The sequence below is a fragment of the Haliotis rufescens genome, unplaced genomic scaffold (assembly GCF_023055435.1).
Source record: "Haliotis rufescens isolate VD_foot unplaced genomic scaffold, xgHalRufe1.0.p SCAF_8, whole genome shotgun sequence".
In the NCBI taxonomy this organism is placed as follows: Eukaryota; Metazoa; Mollusca; class Gastropoda; order Lepetellida; family Haliotidae; genus Haliotis; species Haliotis rufescens.
Genome location: NW_025964372.1, coordinates 36689089 through 36707866, shown reverse-complemented (window position 1 = coordinate 36707866; position 18778 = coordinate 36689089). Strand labels below are relative to the sequence as shown.

Genomic DNA, 18778 nt, shown 5'->3' with positions numbered 1-18778 from the left:
TGTCACCGAGAATGACCGCCCGATCTATATCACATATCAGATACTTTCGGAATAAAGCTATTTACAGGTCATTTCATGAGTGAATGACCTTCAAAGTGACTTAGACATTGATATTTTAATCAGTTTATCCAGTACTTAAAATGCCACAGGCCTATAGTACAATGCGTATTTACATGTAGGTGACGTGGTTGTTAACTAACAATTCTGTTTCTATATGACATAGCGTGGTAAACATATGTTGACAGGTTACATAACATAATATCATTAGATGAAGTTAAAAGATCTACAAACTTATGGACATTCGCATTGTACTATAGGCCTGTGGCCTTTTAAGTACTGAAGTAGACATTGGACACAACTATGACAGCGTACTAAAGGATTTGATAATGATTGTTCCTGGTTTGGATCCGAATTTTCGGATCCAAACCACATATACACACACACAGGGGACTCGCTATTTAAGTTAATTAAGAACAGAAATTCGTATCTATTTACCACGACGACCTGGTGTCTGATAATCCAGCTGACAATAGTACTCGTCACCCTCTGTTTGACAATTACCTGTTAATGTACAAAACATCACCTGCATGTAGTCCCCATACCATGTTCTTGTGTACTTAATTTAAATACAAATTGCGTGTCTCTATCATGTTTATTTGTACTAGTCTTTTAAATGCCACCATATTTACAACGTTAACTTTATTATCGGGCAGCTGATATAATACTTCTATGGTCTGGGATAAGAACCATTTTACATCAATTCATGATGACATCTGGGTGTCTGAATATTGTCCCTGTTTCTTAATGCGTAAATAAGATCAAATAAATAATTCGAAGGTAAGTTAATCAGTTTGTGGAATAGCAATAATTTAAAGTATTGTCTTGAAGTAAGTGACTTCAAGTTCGTCTCCTTATATATCAGTACGTCGCTAGTACCTCTGACGGTCCCACAGATAATTCCTAATGTGTCTAAATGTAAATTTTCAAGAAGGTTTTCTTGGACTTTACGAGTTCATAAATATGTAACTTCCAGATATACTCTTTTTGTGAGCATAATCTTAAATGTTTATAGGTTTTGACTAACATCAACATCTTCATTTTTAATACAGGTTCTGCACATGGATTTGCACGACGTGATAATTATACGGCCTCAGTCTTTTCTGGATTAAAATTTACTTGCCATTCTTTGGCCCAATAAAATCTGTTGGTAATTTTATTAATGTGTCAAAACGCTTTGAAAGCCATTACAAGACAATAAGAGGTCCGTACATTAAGATCACGCCGAAGGCCCGGGTTCGATTCCCGACATGGGTACAATGTGTGTAGACCATTTCTGTTGTTGATACTTGATGTTGCTGGAATATTGCTAAAAGCGGCGTAAAACCGAACTCACTCACTCACTCACTGTACATTAAGATAAACAGGACCATGATGTTGAACTCATCCACTGTGTGTTTTCAGGTGTTAATTTATTATCTTCAGATAAGCATTGTATCTGTTGACCAATCTGATTTTCAATATTTACTGACAAAGAAATATTGCTTGAAACAAATTGAAAGAGATCACATGTGTAGCGTCAGATTGAGTGGAAAGTTTTATATCGGATGTTTTACGAGCGCTTCCGCTGATACCGTTTTCACACTGCTTTGTGATTAGAACTTTATCAACATTTAATGCCACTGTGATATATGTACTTATACATTATTGGCCATTGCTTTTTATTTGATATTGTTGGCATCCCAAAGAAATTCAGATTTAAGAGTTTATTTGAAAGTAAATTGTACAGTGCGGTTAGCTTCAGTGGGCCGGGTTTCACTACTGATCGTTAAGGTTAGTTGGGCTCATTTTTACTGGATAAGTGGCAGCCATGTTACCAATTAGCAATGTTTTTATTATTAAACATCTATCACACAAGCCCATGTATCTATGCAGAGGTATTTCACATGTTGTTACAGATCAAACTGAGCACAACAGCATCCTTTTCCGATCCCTTTGATCCTTTATCCCTATTAAAATTAGGCTTGTACGCATTAAACTTTAAGTCACACGTGTCACTGCGTGTAAATATAAATCGGGAGACAAATTGACCACGTCTCATACTGAACTGAAATGCGACAAGTCCCGAACGTATAGCCATGCCTGCTGACTTGAACAAAGTGCTTCCGTCGCATCTTAGGATGGAGATTGAACCTCTGCTGAGGTATCCTGTAAAGGCCTACACGATTAAATGTTGTTATACTAAAAGGGAAGCAAATCTGACGATTACGTTCGATATGCTGCATAAAAAGAAGAAATGGGAGACGACGTATGGCGACACTCAGGACGTCAGGCTAATTTAAACGAATTAGAAAATAATTATCCAGAAATCTACTGTAAAAATCTAACAGATTACATAATAAAAACAGCCAAAACCTCCATCCATTTTAAAACAACTAAAACAGGTAAACCAACAGTACCATGGTGGAACGAGGAAATAGAACAAACTAGATGTAAACGTAAATCAGCCTTCAATAAAGCCAAACGCGACTATAAACATCTAAAAATAGCTCACAAACTAAACCACCAAGTTCAAAGTCTAGTCAAAATATCTAAAACCAGAAACTGGAAAAAATTCTGTGAAGAAATAAATAACCGTACAGACGCCAGAACGGTCTGGCGCAAAATCCACGCCATTAGAGGCTTAAAACGTCATAAAAAAACACCTAACATTAATAATTCAACAAACCCCGCTGAAAAGGCAAATAACCTGGCCAACCACTTTTCGGCCGTTAGCAGTAACAACTCCAAGATCTACTTAAATTATACAATCTCATCTATCAAAACGGACAAGTACCTACTCCCTGGAAACAGGGCTTAGTCATACCAATCCCTAAATCTAATAAACCAGCTAATCAGGCTAACTCCTATAGACCAATTTCCTTAACTTCAAACTTAAGTAAAGTAATGGAATCTATGGCTAAAAACAGGCTACAACATTACCTAACTCAAAATAACATCATAAACCCAGATCAAAGTGGTTTCACTCCTGGCCGCTCAACCTTAGATAACCTCGCCGTTTAGAGCAGGACATTAAAACAGGACAACTCAGCAAACAATATACTGCAGGCATCTTCTTAGACTTCTCCAAAGCTTTCGACATGGTATGGCACGACGGGCTAATACAAAAACTACAAAAAATAGGACTCAAAGGTCAAATAATAAACTACATCCAAGACTTCCTAAACAATCGTAAAAAACCCGTGGGTATAGACCAAACGCTATCGGACCGATGTCCCCTAGAAAATGGCACTCCCCAGGGCAGTATCCTCAGCCCCACACTCTTCAATATAATGATAAATGATCTATTCGAGGGCCTATCCCCTAAAATAAACACATCTAAATTCGCGGATGATGGAGCCCTCTGGATCCGCACAAAAAGCATTCAAATGGCCCCAAACCTACTTCAAAAATCTCTAAACAAAATACAGCAATGGGCTGACAAATGGGGCTTCTCCCTTAACTCAGAAAAAAATACAGGAATAGTATTTAAACACAAAAACATGAAACCCGCCTCCCCAAAACTCCAGCTAAACAACAAACCAATCCAATTCCTAAAACAAACCAAATTCTTAGGACTAATTTTCGATGAACATCTCTCCTGGGACGCTCACATAAATAATCTAATAACTAAATGTAGCAAAGATCTAAATACGCTAAGATGCCTCACTGGCTCAAACTGGGGGGCCTCCAAAGACACCCTCCTCTCACTCTATATATCCCTAATTTGATCTAAAATAGACTACGGATGTGCCATATACGACACCCTAAACCAATCCCTAAGCAAAAAACTAGACTCAATCCAATATCAGGCTCTAAAACTAATAACACGCACTCAACATGACACCTCCTACACTTCACACCAGGCCTTAACAGGAGAAATGCCACTAAGTCTACGTAGGGAACAATTAACCCTAAATTTCTTGGCCGCGTCTCAATCCAACCCCCTTATTCAAAGCCTAATAAACAAAATTATAAGCCGAAAAAACCAAGCCCTAGCTCGAAAACACCCTCTACTTACTCCAATATCCCGAAGAATAACCAATTACTTAAATGAACACCAAATAAACAATCTTAAACAAAACTGTAAAAAATCAAATATCTTCACCCCAAAACTTAAAACACCCAAAATAGACATAACACTAGCTAGCACAATAAATAAACAAACCGACCCAAACATAGCAAAAACCACCACACTAGCATACATACATGAAAATTGGCCAAATTGGTGTCACATTTACACAGACGGATCCTCAGATCCGATCTCCAAACACACAGGTTTCGGAGTCCACATCACACAACCAACTAAAGCCACACAATCCTTGTGGATACCCGCCCACGTAGGAATATACGGTAATGAAAACGCCGATAAAGCAGCTAAACTATCCCTCAAAATACCAGAAATAAGCTTAAACTTACCCATCTCAAAATCAGAAATTAAAAGTGTAAACAAGCAAAAAATCACAAAAAAATGGCATAACCTATATCAAAACTCAAATAGCGAAATCAAAAAGGTTCTCAAAAACCCCTAACCAAACCAAAAATTCTACATCCGTCCAAAAAAATCGACAGAGTAATTACTAAACTCCAAACAGGACATACCAACCTAAATAACCACCTCAAAATAATAAGAAAACACGCAACAGGAACCTGCCCACATTGCAAACAACAAGAAACCCCAGAACACACACTCATACACTGCACCCACCACCTAACACACCGAACTACACTACAAACCACCCTAAATCTAAATAAGGCTCTTACTCTAGAAGCAATCCTAAACCCACAAAATAAAATAGAAAAATTCAAAGCCTTAGGCGTATACTTAATCAAAACAGGACTAATAAATCGCATTTAAAACCCCAATAAACTACCAAAACCAGACCACATAAGCAAACTAACAAACTTCCATACTCAGGTCTCTTAGTTCGTCCCTCAAACCCTCTTGGCATTTTTTCAAAATTTCAAAATTTCCAAAATTCTATATAAGCAACCACTAAACACCCCTACTGGATTGCCAAACAACTTTTTCCCCTTTTCGGAAACACATTAAATGGCTTGGCCGGGCCCGTGTGCGAATACGCTGCAGTCGGAAAGCGCACGTAAAATCTCCAATATAAGTAAGTAAGTAAGTAAGACCACGTCTCATACTGAACTGAAATGCGACAAGACCAGAACGTATAGCCATGCCTGCTGACTTGAACAAAGTGCTTCCGTCGCATCTAAGGATGGAGATTGAACCTCTGCTGAGATATCCTGTAAAGGCCTACACGATTAAATGTTGTTATACTGAAAGGGAAGCAACTCTGACGATGACGTTCGATATGTTGCATAAAAAGAAGAAATGGGAGACGACGTATGGCGACACTCAGGACGTCTCAAGTGGGCCTGCTACCACGCACGCCAACCAGAAAGATGTCAAAGATGTCTTCCGGGATGAAGACACAGAGACCGGAACTGAAGTCAAGATCTTGACAACAGATAGTGAAACATCGGACCAATCAGATTCCAGGAGGACTAATGTACAGAGAAAGACCGTTATACAGGAGCGCCCACAGGAGTGTGATAAACATGGTGTAGGTGAAATAACAGCGACTATGGAAAATCGTGGATCGGAAATTTAACAGAAGGAAGAGATCAAAGAAAAGGGGCAGGAATAATCGCATTAAAACAAACCACCCTCAACCATCAACGCACCCAAATCAGATACACAATCAACCAAGCAAATGCCCCGATCAGACGGACAGTCACTTGTGCCCTTGCGTCCTTGTGTCAGACAACGAAATGAGTCCAGACCTCGATGTGCCACACAAGGAACCGACACGAGACCATGGTATGTCAGAACTTCAATCAAGCCAACACCCCGAAGTGACATGCAACGAACCGAGCCAAGACCTCGATCTAACGAGATCTGGAAACATGGAACAAAACAAGGTACGAAGCTTTAACGACGGTAAACATATTTACAATCAGCCAATCTCGAGCCCTGGTGTGCTAGACCCCGGTATGCAAGAAAGAACTACTAGCCTCAATGTATCACAGGACACAATGACTCCTGCCACCAAAGTACAGGAAAACCAACAAAATCAACCGTGGCAGACAACCAGCCAAGTCAACGCCCCCATGTGTTAGGCAACCAACCAAGTCAACACCCCGATGTGCTAGGCAAGCAGCCTAGTCAACAACGCCCCGATGTGCCAGACAACCCACCAAGTCAACACCCGATGTTCCAGGCAACCAACCAAGTCAACACCCCGATGTGCCAGACAAGCAACCTAGTATCGACTCCGATGTGCCAGACAACCAACCAAGTCAACACCCCGATGTGCCAGACAACCAACCAAGTCAACACCCCGATGTGCCAGACAACCAACCAAGTCAACATTCCGATGTGCCAGACAACCAACCAAGTCAACACCCAGATAACCAGTCAGGCCAACACCCAGATATGCCAGACAACCAGCCAAGTCACCCCCAAAGACCGTGCACCAGAAAGCTTGATTACGATGGAAGCCTCAAACGAAAGTCACACGAAATGAACGTAATCAAAGAAAGCGACGAAAGTAAGGACACTGAAAAATGCGGGTGGTCTCCAGGGGAGTATCTCAACTCAAACAAATACCGACAAGTAGCCAGACGCCACCTCTCTGACCTTCCATCACGCCCAAACGAAAGAGGCGATTAACGGGGTCGGGTGGTGGAGCTCGTTGACTTGGTTGATGCATGCCATCGTATATCATTGTGTGGATCGATGCTCATGATGTCATATTGCTGCGGCGTCAAACAAACAACTAAAATTCTTGTCATAAATTCATCTCAATAGAAGGGGCCCAGATGGATCAGTCGTCTCAGTGGCCGCAATTCGCACTGCAGAGATGAGTCCGCTTGCAACAAGTGTGGGTTTGAATCCCGGTTCGCCCCGATTATGTTTCTTGGTTTGTGAACACCATGCCCTGCATCACTTCAGGCGTCGCTCGCACATTAAGCTGACATGCCGTAGTATAACTGGAATACTGTTCAAAGCGGCTTCAAACAAAACTCACTCACCCATCTAAATAGAAGCGATAAACCATTCTCAACATCTCTGCATAAAAGCAGAGGACATTTTATGTTTCTGAATTTATCATAAGCATGTGTTTATCAAATAATGAAGATATCAGCGGAACGATGTCAGTCAGTCAAATAAAGAGGTTTAGACAAATTTCAAGCCATGCACAAACACACTAAATATGTAATTAAAACAAAGCCAACAAAAATACAGTTATAAGTTTATTATTATTATTATTTATTATGATGAAGTTTGCTTTAATGCCCAATCGTTGTGAACACTATGTACGCTGGAATTCCCCGGAGTTTTTGTTGACAAGGTGCATTTTGTAACAACCAGTTACTTCATAAGGTAAGGACGGTTCTGTATAAGAACAATTCTTCTTTGCGTGGACTGAGAACTTCCTGAAGCCCGCATCATGGATTTTCCTCAGCACCTTCAGACGACGGATGAGAGTGGAGGTTGGTGCTTGGCCTCCCTCTGAACTCAATCAACAGCTGCCTGACGTGTGACAGGTCACGTGCCATTATCAGTAACTCAAAAGCCATATTATCTTCATCATGGGAGTCGATTTTGAGAATATCCAGCGTCCGCTGTCGAATAGGAAGTGAGTGAGTGAGTGAGGTTTTGATTTTACGCCGCTTTAAGCAATATTCCAGCAATATCACCGCGGGGGACACCAGAAATGGTCATGTTTTAGGGCATGCATAAAGTAAGCAGACGAATATTAAGGACATGGTGAGTGGATGAAGAGGGGGTTCATTAATAATTGTTACATTATTGTATTCTTATCAATCATTGGTAAACATGTGAATATGCCCTGAATAATAAACAGAGTATCACTTTCGATTTTAGAAGTCCCAGACGATTTACAGAAAATGAAACTAACCGCAGAATTGTACACTAATCTTAATTGTTTTCAAGCTTTTCTATCGAATGTTGCTCTCGAACGATGCCCAAACATTTAACACGCGATTCAAACATACACAATATGAATCCTTTCAATAAAAAGAAATTAGAAATATAATTCTCACTTTTAAACGTTCTTGTGGTATTATGACTAAATAAGGTAGACATGTTAAACCAAACCTGAATGTCTAAATGCAAGAGATTATGATTTTTAAAGGAAAAAAGAGTTTGTATCAATTCGTAAGGGGGAAATGGTTATGATTATACAGAAAATATGTACTTTTAGCTGCAGAATTTTGTTGATTTTACTGCAGAATTCGTCTGGGACTGAAAATGCATTCGTAGTACATGAACGAAAAAGTAATGCTATAATACCGCTACTATCGTTCATCGATCAACATCTCTTCCAATAAAACATGAATAAATTAATTATGGTATCCATCGCTGTCTGAAAACTGACTTTTTTAAGCAGATGCAAAAATTGTAAGGGAAAATCAAACGTATATATAAAAAAAATGTTGCCAGAAATAGTGCGACCTAATTCGTGAAAAGCTATTCCGCCAATATTAATTAATCATGACAAAATAAAGAGAGCGTTAATACTGCTGACAGTGTTTCATATGCTGGTGACATGTGGAGGAAATTTCCAAATTTGACACTTCAGTGACAAAACTTATGTCTGAGGAAAATTCCCTATTTTGACTAGTAACACTGTTCAAGTGGACTTTCAGTTAAACAATTACCTTGGCTTTGCATGTGTTTGTCACGGTTGCCACAGGTGGGACAAGATGGTCTTACCTATTCGTGAACACCTGGTAACATCACTATTTGATAGTGATTAATAACACATGCTTATGATATAGTCGGATAAGTCATGATTATATAAAAACTACTGCTCTCAATGTAATATACGCCATGAGCAATAATATGTTTAAGCTGATCGAAATTATACTATTCAGTGTATTTCATAAACTTGATTAAGGAAACCATCAGTAAAGAAGGCTAAATAATGACTATAAATACATTCCGTTTTGTTCAGATTCTGCAATGGAAGTCAAGTAAGATAAACATCGTAACGGACCAACCACAGTGAGTGTCATCTCTACCTTAATACAATTGCAATTATACCAGGGACGGTGGAGTAGCCTAATGGTTAAAGCGCCCACTCGTCCCGCCGGAGACCAGGGTTCAATTCTCCAAATTATATCAAAGCGTAGAATGTGTACCAACAGACATTCGTGTGCACCCATACCATAGAGTGTACACTAATACCGCTGCTGTAGGTGAAACAACAGGTGCACTTTGAACCCCGACTCACATGTGTTTGATTGAGGCGTCCCTGAAGTGTCCAGAGGGTGAGAAATTCCCATCTGTTCCCTGTGTAGACAACGCCCAGTCCTGCCCTCATCACCGTCAGCCCAGGGGCACGGCGGTGGTGTTCAACAGGGCTAGTAGCGACAGAAGGTCAACATTTATAAGGTTATGCTACTCTCATGCACTTTCCAGTTAAGTCTTTGAATGACATTTAGAAGTGATACATATAATGAAGAGAATATATGGATGTTACGTCTTTGTTATCAGGAACACAACGTTTCGGAGTATATACTTACTCCTTCAACAGGTAATGGATGTTACGTCTTTGTTATGAGGAACACAACGTTTCGGAGTATGTAATTACTCTTTCAACAGGTGATGGATGTTACGTCTTTGTTATGAGGAACACAACGTTTCGGAGTATATAATTACTCTTTCAACAGGTGATGGATGTTACGTCTTTGTTATGAGGAACACAACGTTTCGGAGTATGTACTTCCTCCTTCAACAGGTGATGGATGTTACGTCTTTGTTATGAGGAACACAACGTTTCGGAGTATATACTTACCCCTTCAACAGGTGATGGATGTTACGTCTTTGTTATGAGGAACACAACGTTTCGGAGTATGTACTTACTTCTTCAACAGGTGATGGATGTTACGTCTTTGTTATGAGGAACACAACGTTTCGGAGTATGTACTTACTCCTTCAACAGGTGATGGATGTTACTACTTTGTTATGAGGAACACAACGTTTCGGAGTATATACTTACTCCTTCAACAGGTGATGGATGTTACGTCTTTGTTATGAGGAACACAACGTTTCGGAGTATATACTTACTCCTTCAACAGGTGATGGATGTTACGTCTTTGTTATGAGGAACACAACGTTTCGGAGTATGTACTTACTCCTTCAACAGGTGATGGATGTTACGTCTTTGTTATGAGGAACACAACGTTTCGGAGTATATACTTACTCCTTCAACAGGTGATGGATGTTACGTCTTTGTTATGAGGAACACAACGTTTCGGAGTATATACTTACTCCTTCAACAGGTGATGGATGTTACGTCTTTATTATGAGGAACACAACGTTTCGGAGTATATACTTACTCCTTCAACAGGCGATGGATGTTACGTCTTTGTTATGAGGAACACAACGTTTCGGAGTATATACTTACTCCTTCAACAGGCGATGGATGTTACGTCTTTGTTATGAGGAACACAACGTTTCGGAGTATGTACTTACTCCTTCAACAGGTGATGGATGTTACGTCTTTGTTATGAGGAACACAACGTTTCGGGGTATATACTTACTCCTTCAACAGGTGATGGATGTTACGTCTTTGTTATGAGGAACACAACGTTTCGGACTATGTACTTACTCCTTCAACAGGTGATGGATGTTACATCTTTGTTATGAGGAACACAACGTTTCGGAGTATGTACTTACTCCTTCAACAGGTGATGGATGTTACGTCTTTGTTATGAGGAACACAACGTTTCGGAGTATGTACTTACTCCTTCAACAGGTGATGGATGTTACGTCTTTGTTATGAGGAACACAACGTTTCGGAGTATATACGTACTACTTCAACAGGTGATGGATGTTACGTCTTTGTTATGAGGAACACAACGTTTCGGAGTATATACTTACTCCTTCAACAGGTGATGGATGTTATGTCTTTGTTATAGGAACACAACGTTTCGGAGTATATACTTACTCCTTCAACAGGTGATGGATGTTACGTCTTTGTTATGAAGAACACAACGTTTCGGAGTATATACTTACTCCTTCAACAGGTGATGGATGTTACGTCTTTGTTATGAGGAACACAACGTTTCGGAGTATATGTACTTACTCCTTCAACAGGTGATGGATGTTACGTCTTTGTTATGAGGAACACAACGTTTCGGAGTATATACTTACTCCTTCAACAGGTGATGGATGTTACGTCTTTGTTATGAGGAACACAACGTTTCGGAGTATATACTTACTCCTTCAACAGGTGATGGATGTTACGTCTTTGTTATGAGGAACACAACGTTTCGGAGTATATACTTACTCCTTCAACAGGTGAAGGATGTTACGTCTTTGTTATGAGGAACACAACGTTTCGGAGTATGTTTTTACTCCTTCAACAGGTGATGGATGTCAACGTCTTTGTTATGAGGAACACAACGTTTCGGAGTATATACTTACTCCTTCAACAGGTGATGGATGTTACGTCTTTGTTATGAGGAACACAACGTTTCGGAGTATATGCTTACTCCTTCAACAGGTGATGGATGTTACTGCTTCATCTCCATGTTGATGGCGTATCAAGTCTTTGAAAGGCATTTAGAAGTGATACACACCTGATGAAGGAGTAAACATATACTCCGAAACGTTGTGTTCCTCATAATAAAGACGTTGACATCCATACATTCTCTTCCTTTCCTTTCTTGTTGTTTAACAGTACTTCAACAGTTTTATGAATGTATGTTTTGTTGTCATCCTGACACTTATACTATAGATCTTAGTAGCAAAGAATAAAGAATGCATACTACTTAAAATAAGTTCAAGAACACCCGATTCTTTTAAATTACCATGACAGATTCACTATAGCAATATAAAAAAATAGGTTGTGTTTAACTTCTTTTGAATAGTATAGCTATGTTAATAGGGTCCTTCGTTAATCTGTAGTTTTCACAGTATACGTTTCCGATACACAAGTTAAAATTAATACACACGCTTTTCATAACGTATTGACTAACATGTTGCTGAACCTATAACTTCAAGGATATAATTACCAGATGCCATCTACTGACAAATTTTTTGAAAGATATGCATGAATTAGATATAATATAAAAACTATATTAGATTAATAATTGAATATGTTTGTTGTTTAAACACCAGACTAAGCAATATTACTGAGTATGACAGACGAACCAGTGCTTGATATTACGAGGAACGTTCATGCGATCAGCATAGTGGCCGAGCCTGAATACCCGAGCTGGTACGTCGCCTATCATAGCACGCATAGGCTGCTGGGAACCTGGCCGAACCAGACATAACCACGGAGGCCATTATTGATAAAACACGAAAACGAGTAGAAAGGGATATTTAGTAGCAAGACCCCCGAGGGGACACGTTTGGCCTAGTCGTCTAAGGCGCCGCAGAGTTGCGTTCGTTTGGCGTACAAGAAACCTGATGTTTCAACACGATACCTGTGATCGAGTGGTAAACGTCTAAGACATGCATCACACTTGCTTGCGCAATTCTCTCACTCATTCAACCCATGTAGTGGATAGCACTTACTGCAGGTGAGTGGGCACATTTCACTACTTACTGAGATCTCAACGCAACAACATCACAACGGTAGAGGCGCCGAACGTCGTCATCAAAGGTGGATCCAAGTGACGTTCTGGAATGGTGTTACTTTTTATTATAACATGAGCTGGTTCAAGCCATTACACCATTTTAATATGATATAATGTACTATACACCAGAGCGGAATAATGACGGTAATTAATGGACCTTTGTGAAACCGTGTATGTGTTAATGCTTCAAATACTGTTATTCACACCAAACCTAAGTTACACAGTTTGGTTTGGGCCATATGTGTTGTTATTATCCATGTGAGTGAATGGGTATAGTTTAATCCCGCTTTTAACAATATTCCAGCAATATCACGGTGGGGGACACCAGAAATTGGCTTTACACATTGTACCCAGGTCGGGAATCGAACCCGGGTCTTCGGCATGACGAGCGAACGCTTTAACCACTGGGCTATCCGACCGCCCCTTATCCATGTGAAGAGAGAACAGCATAGAACAAATAATACATATAGCGTCCACCGAAATAGATTCCATTTGGTGTTAAGGGCAAAATAGCTGTGACATTTAGATGGAAATCAGTGATGACACCAGGTGTTCGCGAAAAGGGTAAGCAAGTTCTGCCCAACAGGCGACACCCACCATTGACAAAATCTCCACAAAAAGTAAATATTTATTGCCTGACGCCATGTATTATATATTCATTAAAACATTATGAATACATTGGCTCACCCCAGTTTAGCAGCAATTGTAAGTGTTAACAAAAATCTATTTAAATAACCAAATAACTTAATTTTTTATATGTCCATCAATCTATTGTGGAAATAAACATATTCTAAATCTAATTTCATGTGACATGAATTATTTATCATCAGCTTTTTGACATTTGTATCGTGTTTTCCATGTTTTATATTTCAATGTGTCATATGTATTACTTGTATATAATGTCTGTGCACTGTACATATATTATTCACATATCACAATGAAATGTATATAGGTGAAGGCCTCGTAAGTGTGTCACTTGTGCCTAATCCATTTGATTTTTCTCAATAAGATATGTTTAAATCAATAATTCAAATCAGTTTATTTCAGCAACATTTGGAAAGTCCCGTAGTCAAAGCAATGATGTATAATTGTGAACGTTCGCATGCTGTTTTGAGATCTCGTCACATACTATAAACCTCTGAATCATCCACTCACCCGACCGAGTACACCAGACAAGGAGGGGCGGGGCGGGGCCTGTCATCATCACAAACGTCCCAGCCATCTTCACCCAGTCCCCCCATCCGTAGCTGACGTTCGCACAGAAAGTTGATATTGGACATATAACCGTTGAAGACACGAGGCAATGCACGATGTGTCACAAATACAAAAATATATCTCTGCCATTTGTCTTATACATTGGCTTAACTGGTGTTTGTCACGAGTCAGCACTACTTTAGTAGGTTGTCCAAAGTGTAATCTTTGATTTCACTATTGTGCAAACATTGACTTCACTAGTGTGTCTCATATGTATGCCTTCACTTCACTGGTGTGTCGTTGGTTGATTGTTTAACGCCGTACTCAGCAATATTCCAGCTATATGGAGGCGGTCTGTAAATAATCGAGTCTGGACCAGACAATCCAGTGATTGATATCATGAACATCAACCATGTCAGCGAGCCTGACCACCCGATCCCGTTAGTCGCCTCTTACGACAAGTATAGTCGCCTTTTACAGCAAGCATTGTTTGCTGAAGACCTATTCTATCCCGGATCTTCACGGGTCTCAGTGGTGTGTCCCGTGTCTCCCGTGTCTCCCGTGCAAGAATTGACTTCACTGGTGTGTCTCATGTGGAGGCATTGTTGATGGAAGGTATTTGTTAAAACATTATTCTGCTAAATACGCAAACAAATCAAACGGTGTAAACAAAGATAACAGAAATAACTATTGAACTTTATTTTCGCAAATAACGTAAAATGCATTATATTCCAAATGAAATATAAAAAATCATATTTTGTCCAAATTACCTTGTTATTCTGTCGACTATCATAGGGCGTTACTATATTCTTATGTGAAACTGTCCGTATTTCTTCTGAGTTTTCCCATCTACTGTTCTCCCTGAATTTTCATTCCGACGTGAAATAATTGAAAGTATTGGTATCTCAATTTTATAACAATTGCACACACAAATATAAAAAAAACCCAGGTCAGTTTGAACTTTCTTGAGTTGTGTTTATTAAAGTTTCCAAGCAAAGTGACTCGAAATATGTCATCAATTTATTTAAAGATTTAAAGGCTGATACTAATGCGCTCCCCTTCTTACTGGTCTGTTTCTTTATGCATATGAATCAGAATTTCTGCTCCGTAATTTGGCCAAGAAGCTTCAGGTATATCGATGATCTGATATCGTTCAATAGCAATCAAATAGCCAATTCCCTTCCACTGATTTACCCATCTGAACAAGAAATAAAGGTCACCAGAGAGGCTGCTATACATTTTTCATATTTAAATTTATGCATAAATATTCATAGTGACAAAACACCCCCCACAAGACAGTATGACAAGAGGGATGACTTCAACTTTCCAATTGTCAACTTTCTCTTTATGTCGGGCAATATTTCTGAAGCTCCAGCCCGTGGTGTCTACATTTCACAACTTTTGGGGATACAATCAAGCATGCTCTTTCTACCAAGATTTCAAGGAGAATAGGAAAAGGGTTTTGTCGATTTTATTAAATGTCTAGAGTTACACAATGAGCAAAACATTTTTTTTATTTCTCTTTTATACTTATATTTCGTCCGCCCGCCCGCTCGCTCTCTTGCTGGTTGAAGATGAGAAACAGATAGAAAACGAATTGCCCGATGGGTTGTCATGGGTGAATATACCAATTGACACCTTGGAAGGGTAGTAGTTTCTATACAACATATTGATATACGATTATGCTTAACACAAATTTTAGTGAACGTTGCGAAGAACTGACACATCGTTCATACCTACCCTTGTAAACTCACCTGTGGAAAGTGTTTATCAGATAACGCTCAGGTAATTCTGGCAACTCGTCGCAGGGGGGAAGATGCAGCTGGCAAGTCGAACAAATTATGCAAATCAAATATCAAAATAAATTAGATAATATTTTACTGAATGTTGCACTTTAAAATCGTGTTTTACTTATTCATATGTTTGTAAGCTGCAACGTATGCCAAAATTCGAAGTGCATCAGTTGTGGATAAATCAAGAAATGTCGTTCGAAATGTTGCATGTTTCAAATACCGAAACCAATGAGTGTTATGTGAAGATGTTATTAAATATTAATGAAATCCGGAAATAGTTTGTTTTTTATATTCTCCTACTTTCGTATTTGACACTACACATTATGCTGTCATGACTTGTTAAACATTATGCTTCACAGCATGAAAAGTAGTCAGGTTTCCATTGTCTCCAAACCTTCCTAATTCCTTCTTATTTTGGTCCTGGAAGATACATTTGCACAATCATGGCAACGATTTGGAAGTGCATTCTGTTCAAAAAGGTATGAAATATTTATAAAACATATCTAAACATCATCATTAAATTTGAATGTTGCGTAAGGGTTTCCGGGAGGAATCTATACATAAATATTCTGAATGGTTTGTATGTGGTATATAACAGCTTACCAGACTGAGTGAGCGGATGCGGCTCACGGGGTGGTCGATGTCATCAGACACTGGCGACACGTGGCCATGACCAGGCCCGTCCGTCACCATGTCAGGAAGACGAGATGACCTCGACAGCTGGGGAAACACGTAATGAATATGATATGATACTAAGATATGATAAGATACCTGTACAGTAGTAACTTTGGGCCGCGTACAAATATTATTCTCCACCGGGCATGCATGACCATTATTGATGGCAGATAATTGTTTCTTTCCGTCTCACCTTTGATTACATCATAAACAGTACAATAATTAGATACAAAGCCACTCTTGGAAATATTTATGAGAGACGATAATTCAAATCTACGACACACACACACACACACACACACACACACACACAAACCTACACACACACACATAATTAAATACATATGAGTGGAATCAGTTGTGACAAGATTGTCGTCATCCAACGAAGAGGGAATTGAGTAACATAACAGTTGTCTCAGGGAAGTAGGTACCATGTAAAGTGTTAATACAATTGAATAAATGAATCGATAAGCAGACTGAAATTAAATGTCCCATGCAGTGGAGATGAAAACTCCTTGATCACGATTGTTGGATGGCTTGACTCGTCTGATGTGGATAGTTTATTGGAGCTTGCGCTTCTTCCAGGTGTGAATGTTTGTAAAGAGGAATTAAGTGTGTTGCCAGGAGATGTTGATATGTTCTGAAGTCCGATTCTTCGAACAAATTTAACAAGAAAGTTACATGCACTTCCAGTTGAATTACTTCATAATTGTTTAATGAAGGCAACTAAATAACAGAAGGTCTGGTGCCTCTACCGTACAGTTGGAAGCATTTCCGGTTTAATTACCCTGACCCTCAAGTTCTGCCAATCACGTGCTTCATTAATTCTTGTTCTTAACATTTGTCACCCAACTACGGGGATTTAGTCAGTACACAAACCAGCATAACTACCTGAAGGATAGATCCAAGACAATGTGTTATGCATCTGCATCTAACTTCATTAAATTTCAAACAAAATTCTCATCTTTAGTTCGATTTCTCAAGAATTCTAAAATGTTCATTTCGTAGTTATACTGTCAACATTCTTCTTCCTTTGAATGTCTTGTTGCAAACAGAACATGATACTGTATTATATCCTTCGGTAATAGTCACCTCGTTATTATGGACAGCTGTACACACCAACCCCATCAAAAAAGAGAAATACTTGTATGTCTTCTTTGCATCCGCTGTGAATCCCATGCACGCTAAAGCATATTAGCTACATTTATGACCACTTTCTTTTGGCATGCCTGTATTAATCACATTTATGACATCTTTTTTAAGTATACTGAAAGCTCAAAGGGCTAAAACAGTTCCTAAACTAATGTAAGATGATTTGTTTGCGTTTAATAAACATTGCATTATGAACAACGTCCAATTCCGCCAGAGTTCAATGTCAAACAATCAACCAAGTATCCAATCCTGAACACCGGATATATTTATTTGCCTCTCAAAACAAGCATAGGTTGTCGGGGACAACATGGTTGCTCAACATGGTTGTGTGATGTATGATATATGATATTCTCACAAAGTTTTTCCGTCAAGGAAAGCCTCTTTCGAACCGAACAAGTCAAATTTATTATTATCATAGAAGCTCGCAATCTAAAATTTAAACTCATGAATAGCAAAAGACATCTTTTCAAAGCATAGTGTATAGAAAAAATACTGTACACTAAATGAGTTGCACCATGGAAACGAACCTTACTTTCATTTCAACCTAGGTCCAATTTGTTGCCTTGGAAACGTATAAAAACTTATATATACTTACTTAACATTTGGGAGAACCGGTTGGTACGAATGAAACACCTTTGAGAAAGTATTCAGTGATGTGTCCTGTTTTATATTTTAAATATAATGGACCGTACACTCCAATTGCAAGTACGATGTGCATAGTTGCGTCCCTTAGCCGTTTTGGTATACAGGGATCATGGGATAACGAACACTGCATACTTTACACCATGCCCTTGCTCATTGACAACTTAAATGACAAACGTGGCAGACGGTACTTCGGACTTTCCTCGCAAAAGACGGACCTTAAACATTGTATCTATGTGGGAATCGAAGCGTGCTCTCCAGCGTGATGAGTGGACTCTTTAGTCACAAGGATATCCCTACGCCCCTGTCTTTAGATCAGTTCAATTATACAAATAAGGCACTAACCAGTACATCACGTAGGCTACTGAGGACAGCGACGAGTACTGCCACCAGCACGGCCACCATCCACAACCACAGGCACGTAACACGCATCGTGTTACCTAATGTTGATGGTAGAAAATCCCGTGATTTGGGATGATGTCTCCGCAATATAACACTGGTATTATCCGAGAGGAACATTCAGTATGCATTTGACGACGTTTCAATGTTGACGTCCTGTAAACTTTACCAGTTTCACAACTATGTTCCAGCTGTTGTGTGAAGTTCCTACTTGGGGTGTCAATGTCACACACCGTCATCGATCCAATCGTCAA

At 39.3% G+C, this 18778-nt stretch overlaps 2 protein-coding genes across 2 annotated transcripts; both read right to left on the bottom strand.

The window, feature by feature from the left end:
* Positions 1–7332: 7332 nt before the first annotated feature.
* Positions 7333–13942, bottom strand: LOC124138340. Its single transcript, XM_046504937.2, has 4 exons — positions 13825–13942; positions 12639–12713; positions 9312–9441; positions 7333–7677 (listed from the first exon to the last, which is right to left on the bottom strand). The coding sequence occupies exons 1-4, from the start codon at positions 13908–13910 to the stop codon at positions 7501–7503; spliced, it is 468 nt and encodes a 155-aa protein (XP_046360893.2). The 5' UTR covers positions 13911–13942; the 3' UTR covers positions 7333–7500.
* A 1671-nt stretch (positions 13943–15613) lies between these two features.
* On the bottom strand, positions 15614–18657 carry LOC124138413. Its single transcript, XM_048389802.1, has 3 exons — positions 18471–18657; positions 16260–16376; positions 15614–15685 (listed from the first exon to the last, which is right to left on the bottom strand). The coding sequence occupies exons 1-3, from the start codon at positions 18642–18644 to the stop codon at positions 15614–15616; spliced, it is 363 nt and encodes a 120-aa protein (XP_048245759.1). The 5' UTR covers positions 18645–18657.
* Positions 18658–18778: the final 121 nt, after the last annotated feature.

Coding starts and splice junctions, on each gene's coding strand:
- LOC124138340 (XM_046504937.2), bottom strand. CDS start 13,910: ATGGGGGGACTGGGTGAAGATGGCTGGGACGTTTGTGATGATGACAGG. Junction 9,442..12,638: donor GTTGTTGCGTTGAGATCTCA/GTAAGTAGTGAA, acceptor TGTCGCTACTAG/CCCTGTTGAACACCACCGCC. Junction 7,678..9,311: donor GACGCCTCAATCAAACACAT/GTGAGTCGGGGT, acceptor CCTATTCGACAG/CGGACGCTGGATATTCTCAA.
- LOC124138413 (XM_048389802.1), bottom strand. CDS start 18,644: ATGTTCCTCTCGGATAATACCAGTGTTATATTGCGGAGACATCATCCC. Junction 16,377..18,470: donor GTAGCCTACGTGATGTACTG/GTTAGTGCCTTA, acceptor GTGTTTCCCCAG/CTGTCGAGGTCATCTCGTCT. Junction 15,686..16,259: donor GCATCCGCTCACTCAGTCTG/GTAAGCTGTTAT, acceptor TCGACTTGCCAG/CTGCATCTTCCCCCCTGCGA.